The sequence below is a fragment of the Lepisma saccharinum genome, chromosome 14 (assembly GCF_977018435.1).
Source record: "Lepisma saccharinum chromosome 14, izLepSacc3.1, whole genome shotgun sequence".
NCBI classification, from domain to species: Eukaryota; Metazoa; Arthropoda; class Insecta; order Zygentoma; family Lepismatidae; genus Lepisma; species Lepisma saccharinum.
In genome coordinates this window covers 34979167-35002613 of record NC_139242.1, presented here as the reverse complement: position 1 = coordinate 35002613, position 23447 = coordinate 34979167, and the positions used below count along the sequence as shown (strand labels likewise).

At 36.2% G+C, this 23447-nt stretch overlaps 1 protein-coding gene across 1 annotated transcript in view; it reads right to left on the bottom strand.

The window, feature by feature from the left end:
- Positions 1–1646: 1646 nt before the first annotated feature.
- LOC145998785 (ubiquitin carboxyl-terminal hydrolase MINDY-3 homolog) overlaps positions 1647–23447 on the bottom strand; it is a 30568-nt gene continuing 8767 nt past the window's right edge. Inside the window, exons 4-9 of the mRNA XM_083135376.1 lie at positions 17546–17660; positions 13435–13588; positions 9598–9735; positions 8165–8324; positions 7138–7297; positions 1647–3329 (exon numbers count right to left, since the gene is read on the bottom strand). Of these exons, the coding sequence (XP_082991502.1) occupies positions 3183–3329; positions 7138–7297; positions 8165–8324; positions 9598–9735; positions 13435–13588; positions 17546–17660 (874 nt within the window). The 3' untranslated portion in view covers positions 1647–3182. The remainder of the gene's footprint in view (positions 3330–7137; positions 7298–8164; positions 8325–9597; positions 9736–13434; positions 13589–17545; positions 17661–23447) is intronic.

Below are 23447 nucleotides of genomic sequence, written 5' to 3'. Positions count from 1 at the left end.
AGATGAGAATGTATGGAGAATGAATTAAAGATGATCAGGAAACATTGACATGACCACAATTATGTCACCTGGCTTTGTAACGTGTTAGGATGACCACCACGGGGCTTTCAAGAAAAAACATAAGTAAAGGTGTCCTCTCTCATTCAGTGTGTATACTTCGCATCCTAGTTTGTTCTACCCCTTGTGTTAGTAGACACCTTTACGTGATAATAGAACATAGGATCCTTGTTTGGGACCCGGCAACACGACAGGTTACTATGTAACATATAAAAACAGATTATAATAAATGTAGTTGCTTGAGAGAATAGAATTCCAATTTTTAGGTGCAATTCAGCTCTTTTCTGCCAATCCAATGTGACAACACTGGCCTGTTCCGCCAAACCTGAAACAGACATGGCCCGCTCAATAACCCCATAACACAACACTCTTTGTCCTAAACCCAAAAAAAGTCTTCCCTTGCATTGTACTCTCATTGACTGCCCTCTTCTCTTGTTATTCCTTCAGGGTAAACGAAACTGCCTACCTCTTCGCTTGTGTCGGCTTCATAAAAAATGTCTGCTTGTAATATCTATTCGACGACAGTGTTAACGCATTAAATAACGTTTCAACAACTTTTAATATTTTTTTTTATATATTTTGCTGTCACTTGCCACTGCTACTTCCAAAGGAAAATATAGTTGAAAACATTTTAGAAATGATTGTTATAAGAAGGAAACATGAAAGACCAAAAGTGGGTCCTACCTTACCGATGATTACATCTTCACTCAATTAAGAACTCGATTGTTCTTGCATTTCAGCCCGGCACTTCTTGCATAAATCTGATCGCTGCACAAGACACAAATCACAAACAAAGCTCTACCGCCACGAACCTCGTGCTCCGAGCCAAGCTCCCTTGTAGCGTCCTGCTCAGGAGCGAGGGAATCCCCGTTCACGATAAAAATAAATTATTCTATTTCCAGTAAAAGTAAAACTACTTTGTAAATATAAGGCGTAGCTAGAATTTTAATTTACATAATTTGGTAAGAAGACTTACTTTACACATATAAGTTCTTTAGACTTTCTGTCTACGCTACGGTGTTGGGTGAATCGACAAGACCATCGGCACTCTGACTAGAAAACGAAGTCAGAACTACAGTACTCCGTAATTTTCAATTTCACTTGCACTTGTCGATGAAAGGAAGGAAAACTTAAGTTTTGTACAAAATATGGAGAATGTACAATGAAATAGAAATATCTCTGCACAAACACAGGCTAATGTTTACAAAAAATGCCGGTACACCATAAATTTCCAACCCTGGCGGAAATGCAGTGTTGCTGATATTCTGTTCGTCCTAATGGGTAACACCGCGAGGCCGGCCTCAGGAGCTCGTTATAAGCATACATACAGTACTCGTAAGATTAGACTTCCCGCATATACGACCGTACGACGGAATGTAAAGAGAAGAGGCCCCAGCAAATGTGCCTCACTCCGTGGAAAGTTCGTATACTGGACAGGGTTAGAATTTTTTTGTAATTATCATAAATGAAAATTCCAAACTTTTCCATTGCATTACATGTGTTTTGACAAAATAAGTAAATACACCTTTAAAAGAGTAATGGCGTGGGTAGGCCCGGCCTCCTGGCCTCATAGGACGCTTCGCCACTGGTAGAAAAGTAACAATAAGGTACAAATTATGTATTACCATAAGTAGAATAAAAATCGTGGTTTCACAAATTATGTTATTACCATAGGTAGAATAAAAATAGTGGTTTCACTTGGCTCATTACTTTCAGCACATACCTTGTACATAAAACATGGTGATCTTGATGGATAATCTGAAACAGAATTCTTTTTAAAATTAAGGGCATTTTCAAATAAAATAAACACGGATTCATCAAGCCTTTCCTTCTCTTTTTTTTCCTTTTAAAAAGAGAGAAACAATATCACAACCTCAATTAACATAATATGGATGATGCAAAGTAATAAATTAGTGCAATTGTAAAAATAATTTACAGTCACATTATAACCGCATGGATTCAATTGGTTAGCTTAGAACACTATTTTCATATGACTTTTCTTACACACAAGAACATGAATAGAAGCTTGCTTAGTCATAATTCACATACCAAATGCAATTTGATTAGCTAATGTATTTGTATCATGATAATTTTTTTTAAGCTTGGAAAGTGACCGACTTTGTGCTTGAACTTTTAACAAATTAGTACATGATTCATGTACAAAACCACATAAACAAAGCAAAGCCAATGACACAATAAGCAGTCAATTTTTTATGATGGATGAATCCACTTTTAATGAGTGATGTCTTTAATATTTTATATATATATAAAAATTTCTTTTTAAAATTATCTAGCGTATTTTATATCAACTTTTACACCAGGTGTGTTGTTGGTATTTTTTTTTAAAAAAAGCTGCAGTAAATATCAAAGCACTAAATTCCAGGAAAGAGTATGACAAATGTGCAAAAAAGGGCTACCCAACTTTAAAAAAAATGTATAAATAATCAGAACATTGAAGAAGTAAGTTGTGAATAATGTAGGAGAGAATTCAAAATAGCAACAGTGTCACATTCAATAGCTTGTATCTTTACTTTGAACTGAAATAGAAGTGGAAAAAAAGCAAACTACTTTATTAAACTGTCAGCCAATGTTGACAGCCCTAATATAAATACTATTTTTTTTTAGAAATTTGCACTGAACTCTGCAAATTATTTTTTACATCAACATCTAAACTGCTAAAAATAACTTAAGACTCAAATTTTCGTCACTTTACATATATAATGTGCAGAAACTTTAACTGAACAGAAATTTGGAGAGTCAATACTGTTAACAAAAAAAATAATAACTGGCGAGTAAGAAATAACAACAGTGCTGAGTCAATGGAGAAATAAACAGCTCTCATGAAACTTAAAAAAATATAAAGATATTATAAAATTACATATCCATAATATCTACAAAAAAATGTATCTACAAATAAGTCAATTGTTCTTACACTGTACAAATAGTTCATTGTTGTCACACTATTGTAAAAGCCTGCACAGCAAGCTCAATGACTTCACATCTTCGTCTTCTTTAGGCATTGTGGTCAAGTTATCTCAACACTTATCACGAGTCTCCACTTTAAAGCCACCATTATGCAAGGTTAATTAAGAGTGTTTTTGCGTTCACTAACTACAAAGCTTGTGCTAGTTCAACGAAGGTGTAGTCCCACAGAGCCACTGTATCTCGATGTTTGGCCATTTAGTCTGAAGGCATGTTAACATCGGATTGCTGTCCAATATACACTTTACATCGCACTCTAGAAGTACAGCATTGCCCTCTTGGTAAACAACCTAGAAAAGGCACAAGTTAGTTAAGAAATGTTTGCTTTCTAATGAGCATGACTGACTACACCATGAAAACGTATTCAACACTTATAACATTCCTTTCGGATAATTATTGTACCTTCCAGTAGCGTACGCAGGATTTCATTAAAGGGGGGGGGGGGTTATTTCTAAAACTTTCTCCAAATTCACATTACCATACTTTAAATAAATAATAATAATCATAATTAATTAATAATACTTATAATTAATTAATTAGTTGAATTACTACTAATACCACTACTACTATTAAGTAGTAGAGATCTACATAAATATAGTATTGATGAAAGCAATAAAACGAAATTTCGATTTTTAACAAATTCTAGGGGCATTTTTTGTTTCTTCTTATGAAATAATTGTCGACTCAAGGAGATGAGACCTTTTAAGTGTGAAGAAAATCCATAAAAAGAGGAAAATATATTAAAATAAATTGAAATAATCAAAGTATCGAACTCGTCCAAGGAGCTGCGGTGGTCTGGTCAGTAGGGCATCTGACATCCGGGGTCGATTCCCGGAATTGGTTGCAATTTTTTCCAGGTTTGTCGATGCATAAATATCCCCGATAATTCACATCTGGATTGTCTCACTGTTGTTACCAACAAAACATTTTACTAGTTAAGCTTACTGTCGAATACCTCCCAGCCAAAAGATTCGATCAGAACATCATCTGCATACAGTCCAGACCTTGCGCATAGTACCTACCACCTCTTCCGCCATCAGAAGACCTTCCTGGGCGGCAAGCGTTTAGACACTGATGAAAAAGTGAAAACGACCGTGAGTAACTGGCAATCTCACAGGCGGGCGAGTTCTGTGAGGAGGGTAACCAAAAACTCATAGTTCGTTACGATAAATGTTTAAACTGGCAAGGAAATTATGTAGCAAATAGAGAAGTGTATGTAAATTCAGAAAATAAATGATTTTTGAAAAACATTTACTTACTTCGTTTTTATTGCAAAACGGACCTTACTTAAAAAAATAACCCTCGTATATATAGATGTTAAGTTCAGTCTTCACATATATAGATAAACATGTATAATGCGATGTTTTTTAGAATGATTATTGCATTCCATGTTTGCTTGTAATACCTGAACAATGTTTTATGAGACTTTGCCGCAAGTTCTAGCATTTCTGATAGAAGACAGGTTTGGCCATGAAAACAAAACTCGATGCATAAATCATCTCACTTTTGTCATGATAGTTCATCTTATATTTGTATTATCACTTATTTGATTTTAACAGTCAAATTTAACCAACTTTTACACAGAAGTATTAGTAAAAGGTACTTATCTGCTTGATTTGCACTATTTTTCACATGGAGAAAATCACCTTACTCTCCCGCAAATGGCTTGATCAAATAAGTCCATGTTCAATCAATATTTGATCCTACTTATAGCCAATTTAGAGTCCAAATACATTTTGTGTATCTGCATAACACTTTCAGATGCAGGACTGACTAAGATAAAATTAACACTGTTTTTGGCTACCCGAAAATATTACGTCTTACACTCCTTCCATTTTCTACTACAGCTATTCCCCAGTGTTGCCAAACCTATAGCTAATTCACTATAGTCATAGGTTAACAATTTCGAAAACATATGCATATGTGAAACCTATTTATATACACTGTAAAATTCATATTTATACTGTAAAACATTATTTGTACAATATAAAGATACTTTGATACAAAATCAAAAGCTTTTAATTATTTTTCATCTTTCAAAAGTGTTATATAAGATTTTCAACTACGCCCATGCCTATTAGATTTTTCCCATAAAAAGAGATGGCTACAATGAATTACCTAATTTAAGAGTAGGATTAACTAAGGCACTTTCATGCATTTTGTGGAATTTAACACAGAATTAAGATCAAAACATGTCCTTTTCAGTCAACTCTGAATGCAAATCATAAAGAATATCACCTCATAGCATAATTATCTAGCAAAGCATAATAAATCCTGCCTTTTCGATTTTCTTATGTATGTTGTCTTGTGACCGTAAGCACTTTAGTTTGCTACTGTAAGAACACATTAATGCACAATTTATTTTTATAACTTTTTAAACTTTAAAGCAGTGCTGCAATTTTCATAAAAATTATGTGTTAAAAATTGCTAAAAGAAAAATGAACAACTTGAAGTTCACTGCTGTGGAACATTATATTTTAGTGAATAAATTATTTCAATGTAAATTGTATTTTTCTAATTTGATTAGATTATAATGGTGCATTATTATGTACCATTATAATAATGCAGAAAATATGCACCAAAAGGAAAAAAAAAATAAATAGGCAAAATAAAATGAAAAAGCACGAATGGGAGAGGAAAGAGGAGTTTACAGGATTCTTGTTGGGAAACCTGATGGTAAGAGACCTGTAGGAAGGCCAAGACGAAGATGGAGGGACAATGTTGAGATGGACCTAAAGGAAATCGGTAGGGATGGAAAAGAGTATATAGATCTTGCTCAGGATAGGGACAGATGGAAGGCCTGTGTTGCTGCAGCCATGAACCTTCAGGTTTAAGAAGGCTAGAGAGTTAGTTAGTTAAAATGCAAAAGTGGCAAATTACAAGGCAAGACATATATAATTTCATTCAACACATTAAGATCTACATGGCAATAACATACTTTCATTTGTAGTCTTGATTACACTTTGGGGGGGGGGGGAGGGGGTTCAACAACTTTGATTCGATATGTAATTTGTTTATTTTACTAAGCTTCTCTGCCACATTTGACTAATCACGACGATGAGGATGAGTGGCAGTGACTTGATGAAATTGATGAAGGGACATTCACAAAGAACACCCATGACCAAGCCAGACATGGACAAATGTCGGCCAGAAAGAATATTTCTACTTCCACAAAAGTAATTGGTGAACTCATGAAACAGGCTATTGTAGCTGGATTCATATTGTCAAGAAAATAATTCCCACTTTAAGAAGATCACAAATTGTTTTCGATTTTTCCCCTTTTCTGCTGGTTGGCCACGGTGGCTCAGTCGGTAATGCGTCTGACTACCATGCTCAAGGTCCCGGGTTCGATCCCCGGCCGGTTCAAATCCTGGACCTTTCCTAACGTTGGAAGTGGCCCCGGTGTCCACCCAGCGTCGAATGACATGGGTACCTGGGGGGTAAAGGCAGTCAGGGGCGTGATGCTGATCACATCACCCTCACTCATGACCGGATCAAGAAAGTGTGGGGCGTGGTGCTATGCACAGGGGAGCACTTTACCTGCAACAGCTAACAATCAGCTGCTGCACAGATTCCCCGAAGACTATCATGGATGCTATAAGAGTTTCAACTCCTTTCTTCCATTTTTGTAATTGTCTCTGGCAACGAATCATATGTGCCAATAAATGAAAGTTTATTTTTCATTTCTGAGCAGAAGATTTTTTTCACTTCACAAATTGAAGGCACTTCATTTTCAGGTAGTTTCAATCACCTCACTGATTTTTGCAAGATTGTTAGCATAATATACAGCACCTGATATCCAGGTTCCCAAGCAAATGTTAACCCAAAGGAATATCATAACTGGACATGAATCACTCTCTTCTCATGTTTTTTCTGCTTCAGCAGTGTTGAAAGATGAGTAAGTCCAATATTACTTAAATAAGTCAAAAATTATTCACAAAATAAACCAAATAAAAATAAATGCTAACAACGTTTTAGAAAGAAAAGTAAGTTAATAGCAACAATATAGAAGATGTATATCTGGAAAAATTTTATCAATACATGCAGCAGGAAAAATAAGGCATTTTACAAAACTTCCGGGATCTACTTGTAACTTACTTTGTTATCTGGACACGATCGAGGTTGTCCATTGTAGTGGAAAAGCGTGAAGGTGTCTGGAGTGGATCGCTTCTCTTCTGGAAAAAACTCCTCCATAAAGGCACTAAGAAGAATAATTCCAAGATTTTCACTGTCCAACTTCTTCTTCATTATTTCAACACTAGAAAAAGATGAAAAGCCACATTAGTACTTATGATTTTTCTGTCCTCACTACCTAACATTTACGTAAGAATCATTCTCATGCTGCTGGGAGAAAATTTATCCCCCTTACCAACAAAGACACATATTCCACTGAGCCTCAAGTGAACCAATACGAAACCATGGTGGAATACAACCACAACCAGAGTGCAGTTACCTACGGTAGCTGATATGCACATGGTTCCACGAAACACATAACAAGTAGTGTCTACGTTTTAAGAGCTCCTTAATACTTCAGTCAAGAAACTGGTGATGGAGTCAATTTTTACCATTATTTAATATTAGACCAACATGATAAAAATTATTGAAAATATAATTAAGCTCTATGCAAATCAGTTACAAAAAAAATAATAAAATTCCTCAGTACTACCGTGTACATATAAATAAAATATGTTAACTCATCAAACCAATGACTTTCTCATGCATAAACAGGAAAGAATAACAAGCTTTTAATGATTATTTTCCTGTAGTTTACGGTTATTACAAGCATAAGAAAACAGTTTTTCGTTCTGACGTTTCAGGAGAACACACGCTCCCTTCATCAGACATTTATTTTCATTTTGACAAAAGATACAGTTATAACAATGGTTATCAATATTTTAAACAAAAAGAATCCCTTATATAATGGATGTTGTCAATGTTACATTGTTGTAATACAGCAACTTAACTTAACAAAAATCTGTTTTCTTATACTTGTAATAACCGTAAACTACAGGAAAATAATTCTACAATGAAGCAATGCGTACATACAAGAAAAACTAAGTTTTTAATGTACATAATTAACGAAAAATCTTTCCTCCATATTGACATATTAAAACAATACACTTACTACTCTGGATCAGAGACAAGTTCAAGCTGACGCAATACATCTTGAAGTAAAACTGACGATATGAAGTTATTTCCTTCAGGATCGTAGCTTTTGAACACTCTCCTTGCAACTTCACTCGGTGTTTCCGGACTAACCAACCGTTTTTCAAAGGAAAAGAGTACTGAAAAATACATACAAATTTAATAATTACATAACAAAAAAAAATATTTTATTTTCCTTGTAATTTACATGCACATACATATTACTTTGTAGAAAAATGTTAAAAAAAAGACAATGTGTATTTGAATGTCAATCTCCAATATAATTAAGCCTTTACTTTTCAAATTCTACATATTTCATACTTGGAAGCTTTTCACTCAACATGGAAAATCACACAAGCTACTATCTATTGTGAACTGATCGTGGCTATGAGTACAGAATATAGTTTTCTGATTAATACAAACCCATCCTAGTTTTACAGGCCTCTCACAATTCTGTTTTCACATAATACACAGTCCGACAATTAAGTAACAAGACTGAGCTTATATTGTCCGACGCGTGCATTCTATCTGTGAAGTAACGCATTCATGATGTAGTGTGGTCCATAATCCACAACCTGGCAACACCTCATGAACTTGCGATGGGCATGCTGGTAATTATGCCACCATGTCGTGAGGGAGATGTAGGGGTCTCATCACGTAATAGCTATGGAGCAGCAAGTGAACATCAAGTATCACAAAAGACATTCTGAAAACTGCTTGCGGAATAAACATTTCTTGAATTATATTGTTGTGGAGGACAAAACAGCATTTTCACTATGGTTCTTGTACGTGACAAATCGCTGAATGGAAGTCACTAAATTTACCAAGAGGCAAGAAAATTCAGCTCCAAAAGCGAAGGGTGAAAGTGTAATTTGTTGTTCCTATCGCAGTGCTCTGAATGATTATGGAAGAGAACTGACTATATCAGACATCAGTATCCTGAACCATGCAGTTGGTTCCTGCTCCACGATAATGCATGGTCTCACAGAGCAGTGGTTGTCTATGTATTCCTAGTCCAAAAACAAGTGATAGTGTTGAATCATCGTCTCTACTGCCAAGATTTATACCCCTGTGATTATTTCCCGTTCCCGAAAGTGAAGCTGATGCTGAAATTACACCGTTTTGATGAACGAAGGACCATGCAACAGGTTGTGACGTCCTATCTTCAAGTTATATCATGTGAAGACTTGCAGATGTTGTATCGATCCTTGGCCAACCGTGCCAATTGCTGTATTGATGCAGGAGGGATGCACTTTGAGTGATAAACAGGCAATGTTCAATTATTTTGTTTCCTTTTCATCTGCTAACGACTGTCTCATTACTTAATTGTTGGACTGTGTATAATTACTGAGTTATATATCTTAAAACATAAAGGAGATTAATATTGAGTTTAAATACACATGCTCCACAAACCTGTTAAATGTGTTTCACTTCCCATCACCCACACTGGATGTTTTGAATTCTTTAAAAAGGAACCTACTTCACAATATCGTAAATGTTCCAATAAGGTTAAAAACCCAACATCACTCTGCCTGTCTATTCCTCTTAATTCTGAAAGAACAAAATAATTATTTCAGTTTTCAAATGAAAGAGATAGTTCGAGCAAAATATTCACCAATTTAAAATGAATTCCAGGCCTTTATTACAATTCCATGTAGGAAAAAATGGGAACAAATTTTCAAACATATTTTTCTTATATTGCCTCTTCAGATACACTCATTAAAACTCTATCCAATGTGAAACTATCTGAACAGGGAGTGTCTTTGTGAGGACAAGGAAGCATAAGAGTTAAACAACACAGTACCAAGATATGAAAAATATGAATCTTGTGGCAAATGGGTGTTATTTTCCCAATATGACAGTAAAAAGATTGTACCAGTACCAGTTGGGAGTTTACCTTCAGTTGTAATCAGCACTGGGTTTTCAATGTGAAAGTACGTAATAGTTAGCTGACCACAGGCTTATGTATAACAATTGTAAATTGTCAATGATGAGGTGATGAAAATTATCACTCTGTCATTTAGATGATGTAATTCAATCAAATTTCAATTTTTGCACGACCTGGTGTGAAAAACGACAAATAGGCATGCACTTATGGTGAATAAAAGATCCAGATTTTGCCACAAAATCTAGGCACATTTTGGGATAAAAAGTGGTATATAAAATTACATTTTGGTGTTAAAATGGTGAATAAAATCCTAAATTTGGTTTTAAAAACTACTCTTCTCACAGAAAATAACAACTTCCCTTCTAATAGTACATCTATGTAGTTATCAGAGTATTAAGTTTATTCCTGTGTAAAGGAGTCCATTTTTGCTTCTCAGAATACTTACAGCAGAATTAATAAATTTTTCAGTGATTTTCATAACTCGCAGGATAATTCACACTTCAGAAAGTGTTGCGTCAGTAAATAAACTCTCAATTTCATGTTTAAGATTTTATTTTGCACTTTGTAGTTCATTTCGTGACCAAACATGGTAGAGAAAATGTACCCCACACCTTTCAAAAACACGAAAAATGCATGCCTTTAACAATAAGGCATATGAGGCTGTTGAAATTCATTCATTACATTGTAAATACCAAGACTCACATACCTGAATTGTGTATTATTACAAAAAAATACATGTAATGGGGAAGCAACTACTACAAATTTGGCTTTTTCCTAAACCAGATCGATCTCACAAAATGAAAAATGATATTACAAAGTAAAAACATTCATGCTTTCTTACAGAACAAACGAGGCAAAACCAAATATAAATTACTCCTAACTGGACATGAAATTAAAAACAATATGTAGAAATTTTACACATATCTTATGAATTTAAGCTTCACACATGTTTGTTCAGCTTCCTTTCTCAAGAATGTAACATACTTTCATTGATCATTCTTTGTAGGTCAACGTGTACACAGTATCTCTACTTGGCGATGATATAAAAAGTGACAATTTTTCACACACATTTTGGGATTGTGGAAAAATAAAACGTACAAGGGTAAAAACATAGTAAATAAAAAAGGTGAAATTTTAAACATACAATGTGTGGGTTTATGTTTTTCTGTTTATGCACCCATTAGGAGTTGATGTGACTTTTTGTTTTTACTATAACATTATGAAATGCTGTCACACATGGATGCACACACATTAAAACTTGCAAACTAAAAAAAAAATGATACTCCTCAGCCTGTGTGTGCTAGTCATTTTGACAAAAAGTCATAATTTGGACGCTGTATTATTTTTAAACAGTAAAATATTACTTTCACAGGAACTGTGGTATAAAATATATAGCTGTTTTGCCTGCTATGTGTATTTATATTTGTAATATTGTTTTGTTGCACATGTATCAGTGATTTTTCATTAGATGTGAAATTGAGGCATTCATGGTGTATAAATAATAAACCTATTGGCAACACACCAGTTTAAAAAAAGCTGCATAAAAAATGTAGTTTTACATGAAATCATGCTGTATGTGTTCTAACTTCTTGTAAGATGTACGAAATCCGATGACAAAAAATGTTGTACAAAAAAAAAAGTTTATTTTCCAAGCAAGAATCAGTTCCACGGCAGCGCAATTGAGACTGCCAGTCAGTAGGGCTATTGCACCACAGGTCATGTTGTTAACAGGGAATGGATTTATATGTAGTAAAAATGTGCTAAATATGTAAATACATAGTTAGTTATTTTCACCAAAATATGGAGTTAAATATGGACTTAAAATTGTAAAAAATTACCTTTTTAATAATATAAGACAATACACGATCTGTATAAAATACAGTCTTGGCATTTTAACTGTTATGTGACTATCTTGAAGAGAAACCACACGTGAATCCCGTACGTGTGCTACAAAATCATTGTTTCTGGTGCTGCTGTCGGGCACACAACTAGTAGCGAGGGTGGGGCTAGCAATAGGCTGCTTGACTTGGGACTCTCTTCCAATGTTGCCAACAATAATGTTTGTGACAACCAGGAGCTGATGCTTGAGCCCTCATTCTCTATTGCAGACAACAATTGTAAATGAACAGGAATTTCAACTGTTTTACAACAGCAAAAGCAAACAGTTGAAAGATGTAAAATTGGAAAAAATAATATTGTTTGGATGACAGAAAACTTGTAATTAATGCAACTGGAGAGTATAAAAAAGTTGTAAAATTTTGTTTCTTTAACGTAACTTCGGACTTTGTCAGTTATTCGCAAGAAACTCACCCAAATCTTTCAGTCACACGAGGACATGTACAGTACAGGGTGGCCACAAAGTGGGCGTACCCCTTGGTTTTTGTCGGAAAGTATGTTTAATTGTTGTTGATTTGCAATTGTTCGACCATGATGAAACACATGAAACTTGATTTAAAGTCCTTGTCACGTTAATGAACTCGCTGATGCTGATAGGACGTGATGCTGGAATATCTCCGAAAAACATGCTTTCAGGACATAGCGCAGAATACAGCTGTGCAACGGTCATGATGGTCTCCATATCGATGTCCTGGACAAGTGAACTCTCAGGTACGTATTCACATCGCTATAACAACAACAATCACTGTAGTATCAGAAATAAAGGGGGGCACGCCCACTTTGTGACCTCCATGTAGTTATTGCACGAATATGGAGTATATATTGAGAAATGTTCTGAAATATGGAAATAATATGTAAAAATAACTAAAATATGTAAAATGTGAACAAAAACATAATATGTGTACAAATATGGAAAATAAAAATGATTTTTTTTGAGTCTACATGCCATGATGCGCAAATAAAAAAAATATCGGTTTTCAGCTTCATACATAAATATGTATTTACATATAAATTCGTTGCGGGAGAATTCACAAAGACAAGTGACAAGCGACACATGCACCTGAGACTTTCACCAATCAAAAACAGGCTTGTGCAGCCTGTCATGCCACTATGGTGAGAAACATCGCAGCTGATTTGCTCCTTCCCAAGTGACATGTCTTGCATGTCACCTGTCACTTCAGTCTGAAATCTACTTTATCTGCAAGCAGAACAAAGATGAGGATAGACAGCAGTTATAGTTTTGCAGGATTTATGATTGAGGTATGATCTAATGCGAATGCTTTTTTTGGACATCACACAATTTGCACAGATGCAGTGTGTAAGAGAAGGCATGAACTCAGGGGTCTGACAACAGCACTCACCTGCAGTGTGGAAACACCGACAAGCACAAAATCATAGAAGTTAAAAATTAATTTCACACACAACGTACTCCACAAATAAAACTCTTGACTTATTTCATTACTCACTTAATCCTTCAACATCTTGATCATGGTCCCAAACATGAGCTACAGCCCTTCCTGTTATCATCAAATTTATAAGGCTCTGGCTGCCGTAGCCATACGTCATGTCGATAAGAGGTTCCAAGGAGTCTGACATTTCAGCCTTTATTTTGTCCATGCCCTGAAATATGAAAATTAAAGATTTTACCAAGACGCAATGTCAAGTAATGATGAACATGACACTTACAGTTGTTTTAAGACTACAAAATTAAGTTTTATACAGGGTGATTCAGTAAAAGGTGATGCACCACTGATGAAGCCAGCATAACGAGATATGGGCTGCAACAGCTCTAGCATGTTCCATTGTCCAGAGGAATGTCAAATAAGTGACATGTATGAACAGGTAGTGGCACTGCTGATGTACAGTGAGTAGCGGTATTTATTGACATTGATTTATACGAATGAGTTCCATGCTTGACATTTGGAAACTAGAAACAGGTGTTAACAACGTCCAATTAGGTATCATACAACAATCGTTCAAAATGATGGAAACCAACCAGAATGCGAGCATGACAGCTGTGTACGAGACTTTGCTGCATCCTCTAAAATATTCCTCGCATGTTACGAATCAAAATTCTGGTAACAAATTCCATGTTCACTGGGGTTTTATAAACATGTGATTTGAGCTATCAGGTTGGCTGACCTCACAGATCAGGGAATAGAGCCTACCCATCCAATCCAGTGAGAAGTGCACCATATCTCGGCATGCTGGCTTCTCTGACTATAGGTTCTACATCTTAAATTGTTCAGTGCTGCATTACCTTTTCCCCATTTTCTCTTTACACACCTGTATATACAGGGTGATTACAAATGATTCATCAGGTTTTGACTTCTTATAGCTTCAAATCAATGAAAAGAGCATATTTTAAAGTTTTGTTTATGTCGTTGCAGGTTTCATTGTGATGCACCAGGCGGCAGGGTAATAACAGTTTGCAAAATGGCGACTAATCAACAGAGAGCATTTTGTGTGTTGCAATATGAGAAGACTGCATCCGTCACTACCGTGCAGCGTGTGTTCCGAAGACAGTACAGCATACAGCCACCAACCCACCAAAGCATTCTGCGATGGTATCGACATTTCAAGGACACAGGTTGCCTCTGTAAAGGAAAAAGCTCCGGACGACCCGGTGTTGCAGTTGAAACAGTGGAGAGTGTCCGAGAGACATTCCTTCGTAGCCCAAAGAAATCTACACGTTGTGCAAGTGCCGAACTGGGCATTCCTCAGCCAACTTTGTGGAAGATTCAGCGGAAACGATTACATCAGAAACCATATCACATACAGCTGCTGCAACGTTTACGGCTAAGCGACCACACCATCAGACACAATGGAAGATGACGAATTTATCCCCCGACTCGTGTTCAGTGATGAGGCGACGTTCCACGCAAACGGTCACGTGAATCGTCACAATGTCCGCATATGGGGCACGGCAAATCCCCATGTTACAGTGGAGATTGAAAGAGATGTGCTGTTTCACATAGCAAAGTGTACGGGCCCTACTTTTTCCCTGGGAAAACTCTGACGGGTACAATGTACCTACACATGTTGCAAGACTGGTTGTTTCCTCAACTAATATCCCCAACTTCATATTCCAACAAGATGGAGTTCCGTCTCATTGGCATAGAGAAGTGCGTCGCCATCTCAACGCGGAACTTTCAAACCGGTGGATTGGGCGCTGTTCTCAGAATGATTTGGCACTCTTCAGGTGGACCCAAAGGTGTCCTGACCTTACAGTTTGTGATTTTTTTTTCTTTGGGGATACGTGAAAGACAATGTTTACGTACCACCTTTGCCGACAACATTGCCTGAACTCCAGGATCGCATCACTGCTGCGCTGGTGAACATCGACAGGGACATGCTCGAACGTGTATGGGTCGAACTTGACTACCGCATAGATGTTTATCGTGTAACACGAGGAGAGCACATAGAACATTTGTAATTATGTGTAAGAAACTTGAAAATGTGCTTTTTCATACAATGTATCATTCACTATCATTTATGTAATACCTTGTGCAATACATTCAATCAAAACCCGATGAATCATTTGTAATCACCCTGTATTATGAAGACAGGAGAAGAATGGGCATCACGTGGGACCTAACTGCAGAGGGGAAGGGGTAGAATTGACCATGGGGCTTAACTTTAGGGGAACAGAATAAAAAAGTTTTCTATCCCATAAAAATAGTGTTCAGGACAATTTTGCTAAAAAATGTTACATTCGTAAAATCATAAATATTACTAGTTACTTTGCTCCTCAGGTACCAGGAGGTTAACCAAAGTACCATTATTTATAAATTTTAATGAACCAGTAAATTTCGGATGGGCAAGCACCCCCTTTCCCCTGCTAAGTTATGCACATGAGAAGAAGCATTTGTAAACATGCAAAAAATTCTGATACGAAAGCACAACATTTCAGGTTCAAAAGTGAAATATAATATGTTATAATGGTGAAAAAATCTCAAATTTGATTTAAGAACTACACTTATTACACAAAATGAATATTTGCATTTCAACAGCACATTCATAGCCAGGGATCAGAATTATGCTGAAAAGAAGAACTTACTTATCTACATTGATTTTTGGTATTAATTTCAGTGGCTTTCTTCTCAGTCTATTAATTTGCTACGTCTTTCATACCCCAAGACATGATATGATGAAGGGACACTCAAAGAGAACACAGGATTCGAAACCCTGGTATCATACCGCATTGTGCTATCCACTTCACAATGGAGGTTGGCAGAAAACTGATAGAAGTACACACATGTACTATTGTAAATTTTAAATTGAAACAACCTACATTAGGAGCACAAAAGATACAGAAAGATGATGTAGAACATGTTACACAGGTTGCTTTTACCATATTCAGTCATACTTGATTTTTAACATTTTCTTTTAGGAAATAATGAATTTATCAAAAGTGCAAAGGGCACAAATACCATTGTGCAGATGTATAATTTCACAGGATTACAAACTGAGACACTTATAGCATTTTTTCGGTGTAAAATGCATCGACTCTAAAACAGCTGTTGCACTATGGTTATGTTGACTCAAAAATTATGATTTTTTCCAGCATATAAGTTTTCTAATCTCTCAACTGTGTTGGGAAAACATAGTCCATTGAACATTACAAGGAAAAAGAGATCAAATAAAGAATGTTTAGTTTACATCTCTACGATGGGAGAAAGTAGGCACAGTCAAGAACACAAGTGCTTCAAAGGCAACAGATCTTGTTGTGAAGATGAAGGCTTTTTATGGCAATGAATGTGTAATGTCAGTACTGTATGATGTTGGGCTGTTCATGCTCACAATGAAAACCCCTGCCGAGGAACTCTCAAGAAGTTCTTTGTCACACACGTTGAGAGTTCCTCGGCAGGGGTTTTCATTGTGAGCATGAACAGCCCAACATCAATCAGTACTGACATTACACATTCATTGACATAAAAAGCCTTCATTCTCTGATGAATGTCAATTGGGGGATACATATTCTGCAGTTAGAAACTCGGTCACCACATGCAGTTTCAGGTGCACCGACATAGTATGGTTACATGCTGCCATTTTCCTCGCTCTAGTTCAGCAACCCCTGGTGATAGAAGTTTGAAACTTGGCATGGAGAAGGGAGAAAGTCTGAAGAGTACAATGCATGGTTGCTCAAAATCCAAAATGTCTTTACACCCTCACAAAAAAATAGGAGGCATTACTTTTCAGCCCACCCTCGTATGTCAAACACTTGGGTTTGAGTCTTAGTTGAGCCTGCATTCTTCACTGAAATGTCTATATAATTGGAAATATTGATAAATTTTATTTGCAAAATGTACTGAAATGACTAATTACTTGCTTTGCTTGATAAAATCATTGTGATGTGTCTTTATTCTTCGGTAAATCTATAATTTGTCTTAACCCGGAATGATGCATCAGGATTTTCCAAATGTACAACACAAAAATCACTACTACCAAGTTTACATGAAATTGCATTTTCCATTTCCTTTATTTTTTGGGGAAAGTCAAACTGTGTGTGAAAAAAGTGTATTTTAATGCACTGAACATCTACACCTTAGAACAATGAATAAATAATGAACGTACCTTTGTCAGTATGACCGAGTATAAAAACAGAAGCACACCAAAAGTATCTTGCAACATTTCAAGCCTTTCTTCCAGAAAAGTCGTCACCTCACATATGCTATTTACACGTAATAACCTACAAAACAACAGAAACAATTAATGATCATCCTTGTCAACAACACCAGCAGTAGCAATTAAAGGTAACAGAAAGGATACACAGGGGGTGTGGAGGCCAAGGGCCCACATATTCTCGATCTCAGCCATGATGGAGGGTGATATGATCTGCACTCTTTTACACCCCAAATTTATTAGAAACTGAGTCAACCCCAGAGCCACTATATGGAGTGACAGTGCCAAAAAGTCCTCCAAGAGATCATTTACCCCATGAATTGAACCAAGTCTCCTGCATGGCACTCAGATGTCATACCACCTTTTACCAATGTAGAAACAGCAATAGAAAAATAAACATACTGAAAAGCTTGTGGGATTCAAAGATGTAACATTGCAGTAAAACAATAAAAACTAAATACACACCACTATTGAAACAATACGTTTATCCAATGCAAGTGTACCTGATTTGCACGAGCTGGTCAAACCCCATTCCATCTTGCTCTTAAATTAAATCCCTAATTATCATGCATTATCCTAATGGGTGATTGGAATGCTGTAGTAGGAGAAAGGCAGGATGGAAGTACAGTAGGAAGATATGGATTAGGTGAGAGAAATGGAGGGGAAAGCCTGGTAAATTTCTGTAAAAGAAACTCCCTAATTGTTGGAAACCCACTGTTCCAGCAACATAAGAGAAGGAGATACACCTGGATATGTCCAAGAGATTGCAAAATATACCAGATAGATTACATACTGGCACAAGAAAGATTTCGAAATTGTTTGAAAAATGCAAAGACATTGCCAGGAGCTGACATTAATTCAGACCACATCTTGCTAATAGGAGAAATCAATCTTAGATTGATGAAGATAACACAAAATCAGATGAGCAAGAAACCCGGGAGAAGAAGAAAGACAAAAATTTGCAGAAAATTTCCAAGGAAACTATACTAAGTTTAAAGCTAGTTGTAACAATAAGGATGAGATGTGGGATGGAATAAAAAGCTGCTTACAGAAGGCAGTGGATGAAACAATAGGCTAAAGGGAAAGGAAAAGTGCAAAGAAACCATGCATTACTGAAAGTATGCTGGAAAAAATGGAGGAACAGAGAAAATGGAAGAATGTAAATACAGAAGAGGGAAGAATTAATTACAAGATACTGAATAACCAGCTAAGAAGAGAAACTGACAGGGCAAAAGAACAATGGATGAAACAAAAATGTGAAGAAATTGAAGAACTGGAAAAAAGAGGAAGGTATGACTTGATGTATCGTGAAGTAAACTGCTTGGGCTTCCAAAAGAAGAAATGGAAAACAATGTGGATGATAGAAGACGAGGGAGGATGTGAAATCACAGACAAAAAAGGAATATCGAATGTGTTGGGAAAGTACGTTGAAGAGCTCTACCAGAAAGAGAATCGCCCAGACAGTCTAAATGTAGAAAATGAAGAAGACGTTCCTGATTACGAGAAAGGATACTATATCCTGAATGAAGAATTTGAACAAGCACTTAAAGAAATGAGGAATGGGAAAGGAACTGGCACTGATGAAATTCCTGTTGAACTTATCAAATGACTGGGAGATGGAAAAAGAGAAATACTGCACTTATGCAATGAAATCTATGAGAAGGGGGATTGGCCACAAGATTTCACGGAGACTGTTTTGGTACCTCTGCAGAAGAAAAGCAATCCCAGAAAATGTTCTGAGTACAGGACAATCAGCTTGATATCTCACTCAGCAAAAATTCTTCTAAGAATTCTGAACAGACGCCTAGACTCGAAGGTCAGTGGCGAGTTAGAGGAAGAACAGTTTGGTTTCAGGAAAGGAAGAGGTACAAGGGATGCAATTGGTTTACTGAGGACCATTGGGGAAAGATATTTAGAGAAAGGAAAGGAGGTGTTTGTAGTATTTGTAAACCTGGAGAAAGCTTTTGATAGAGTGAATTGGGTGGGTTAAACTCTCAGAAATTCTGAAGAAAATTCGGGTAGATTGGAAAGATAGGAGACTTCTAAGCAACTTATATATGAATCAACGAGTTAAAGTGAGAACAGGAGACGAAATGACAGAAGGCTGTGAAATTGGAAGAGGAGTACGACAAGGATGCTGCCTATCGCCTACTTTGTTTAATGTCTAATTAGAAGATATAGTGAAAAATTGCTTCTAGGGCACAGGAGGTGTCAAATTGGGAGGAAGAAGAATAAACTGCATAAGATTTGCTGATGACATGGCATTATTCGCTGATGACGAAATAACCATAAATACTATGTTAGACAAAGGCAATGGTTATAGGATGGACACCAACAAATATTAATGTGAGAGCAAACAGTGAAAGAATCCAGCAAGTGGATAGCTTCAAGTACCTTGGATGCACTATAAGCAGTGACATGAGCTGCAAACAAGAAGTGAAAATGAGAATCGCAATAGCAAAAGAAGCTTTCAATAGAAGAAAAAATGCTTTTTGTGGACCCATGGACATAGGTCTAAGGAACAGATTAGTGAAATGTTTTGTGTGGAGTGTAGCACTATATGGTGCAGACCTGGATGTTGAGAAGAAATGAAGAGAAACAACTCGAAGCTTTTGAAATGTGGACATGGCAAAAAATGGAGCATGTAAAATGGACGGACAAGGTAAGAAACGAAGCTGTACTGAAAAGAGTTGGTGAAAAAAGATCTATACTGGAGACCATCAAGATAGCAAAAGAAACTGGTTAGGACACTGTCTAAGAAGGAACTGCCTGCGGAGGGAATGGTTGAAGGAGGAAAAGTCCGTGGAAGAAAGAGATATCAGCTTATGGATGATATTAAATTAACTGGGTCGTATGCTATTACGAAGCGTAAGGCAGACAATAGGGAAAGCTGGAGATTGCAGTGAAAAACCTGCCAATTAGGCAGAAAACAATGAATGAATGAATATATTACTCATCAACATACCTGATATGCAGGCGCATACATTCTAGGCTAGGTAGGCTATCTATGAAGCCCAGACTAAATACAGGAAATAATAGACTAGCAAATGTTTCACTCTCAAATAACGACCGTGGGAGAAAACTATAGTTTATGGGTTCCTTTTCTTTAAGCTATCAACAGGCTGCTTCTTTTAGATTCTTCCCCGATCAGTGCCTGGAGGCAATCAGTGACTTCAAGTGGTTACCTTCGCTAACCAGCATGGTATTTTTCACAGGATTATTTTTTCTCTGGATCAACACTGTCCCATTGAACACATGCTGAAGCGAGAGGCCGCTGACCTTCAACCAACCATGCTTTAAAATGGTGACAAAGTTTTGAACACCTCGTCTGCTTCATTTATGACTCGAGAAGAGTGGCTGACAGCGTTGAAGGAAGTTTAAGAAAATTACGTACCTTACTGGGAAGATTTTATTTAGTAGTGACATATAAGTTTTGAATGATCTGTGCTGCATCGTGTAGTGAAAAACATGAGTGACATAATTAACAAACTATTGACAAAACAATTTACTCTGCTTTTGTATGAGGATAAGTTTCAAATTGTGAAGATACAGGCCTCTGACATTCCAAAGAAGAGCAGAATGGATTTGATTCAGTTTTGATATTTAGCATCACTTTTCTGCCACTTTAGCTAATCGTGGCGATGAGGATGACTGACGATAATATGGAACTGATGAAGGGACATTCACAAAGAATAACCATGCGCAGGCCTGGATTTGAACCCAGGACCCCTGGCATCCTAGTGCTCTGTATTAATAACAATTTTACCACAGAGATTAATGGAGTTCCTGGTCAAATGTAATATTCAAGGTAAGTTTATTATGTATTTTATTCTCTCACAAAGGCCTACATAAATATTTCACAACATGGGCCTCTATATTTTATAAATGATCATGAAATACTTGAAATCCTTTCCTTACTGTTTCTACATTAATGAAAGTGACATTTTTATAATTATTTGTAAATTGTAACATATGTGTTTTTAATCAGTTCAAAATCCAAAAAATTGAACAAAAAAGAGCCTCCCATCAAACATCATGATATGAAGAGCTAGCCCAGGTTTTGAATCCAGCATACGCCACTGATTGTGTGTTACATTTCAATTTGTAAAATATCAAATTAGATGACCATGACTTTTCCAGTTTCCAAATGAGAACCCTGAATAATAATAATAATAATACAAATATAATAATTACTGGCAGTAGGTCTAGTAGGTACTGTTATTTTATATTACCTTTCATAATATTCATAGCATTAAACTTGAGAAAACTGCTATATTTTATAACAATATACTGTGTGCTGGAGTGTGTAGCACACTGTGGTGGTGATTTTAACATGTCTTTTTTTCGTGAGTTTTCAGGGTTTTTAACAAAGGTAGTTTTAAATCTGTATGTGTCGAGCACCATGAAGTGTTTTTAACCCAAACCTTTCACCTAGTATCCTCGCATGACACTTCTCCGACGTGGCTTGATTTTCCGAGCCTAAAATACAATCACCTGAAGAAGGAAGCAGAAAAGCTTCCGAAACATAGTTTACAACTTATACATACTCACTTACGTAAGTAGACGAAATTCAATACTCTTAACAATATAAGCATACGTGTATCAGTGTTAGGGTAACCTCACCGGTCTTAACAATTTTTAATAGTAATTGAACATACATGTTCCTGTCAACATGGAGCTGTGATAGAGTAACATTATGGGTTTTAACAGTTTTCATAGCAGTTTTATCATGTTTTAGTCATTAGTCACCCTAATATTCAACCTGTCCATACATATACCTTGATCCTTTCTAAATGACTAAGCTTTACGTATGCACATAATAGCAGACTTCGTGACCTGAAGAAGAGGGCAGTTGCCACCGAAACGTGTCTACGAGAACACTATACTCACTTTACGTAAGTAAATTAACTAATTTCGAAATTATACTTATATATGATAGTGAGTAAGTTGCACGGAACAAAAAAATGAATTCAATACTCTAACATATTTTTGTTTATAGATAGTAACACACACATAACCAATATGCTATGTATCGATTTAGGGGTCAAATAGCGAGCTCCTGAATTTTGCCAATTTTTTTTTGCATTCCGGATCACTGTGCCCTGGTGTCATAGCAAGCTGTGCTAACCACTCTACCACGGAGATAGTTTCCATATGATATTGTACAATGTTATGCTTACATGCAATATAATGCTGTAGATGGCTTTCAGGTGTGTTCAGCAATAATAATAATAATAATAATAATAATATAACAAGTGCAATTAAATTTCTATCAATTGTTTACAATTTAAGGCTCGGCTGAACCTTCGGCGGACAGCAAGGCAGCTTTTTTTAAAAAAAATCTCTCCTTTTGAGAAAGCACTATGATATTCCAAAATCTGAAAAAAATACATCTGTTTAGAATTCCTTCTAGATCATTCACGTAAATCTTCATGTGGTTTGCATTCGCTGTTGTCTAGATACTTTCAATAGTATATTAGACTTGTGTAGCTACGAAACTACTGAAAATGTCTAGGTGACAGTGAAATCAAACCACATAAGATTCACATGAATTGTCTAGAATTCTAAGCAGATGCATTTTTTTTAGATTTTGCAATATCATAGCGCTTTTTTCGAAAGTGGCATCAGCCAAACGTCCAGCCGAGCCTTAAGATTTAGGAACTAAACCAATGAAATGAAAATTCTAGCCACCCTTAACACATCAGTGAAGTTGGAGTAGTTCCACAACGTACTTTGCCAACATACAAAGGCACGGTAAATGAGGAAGTGAAAAAATAATTCAAATGGCCGAAAAGATCTTGAGCAAAGCAACCCCAGGGTTGAAAACTTACAAAGTAAAAATAATGGAGCAGTT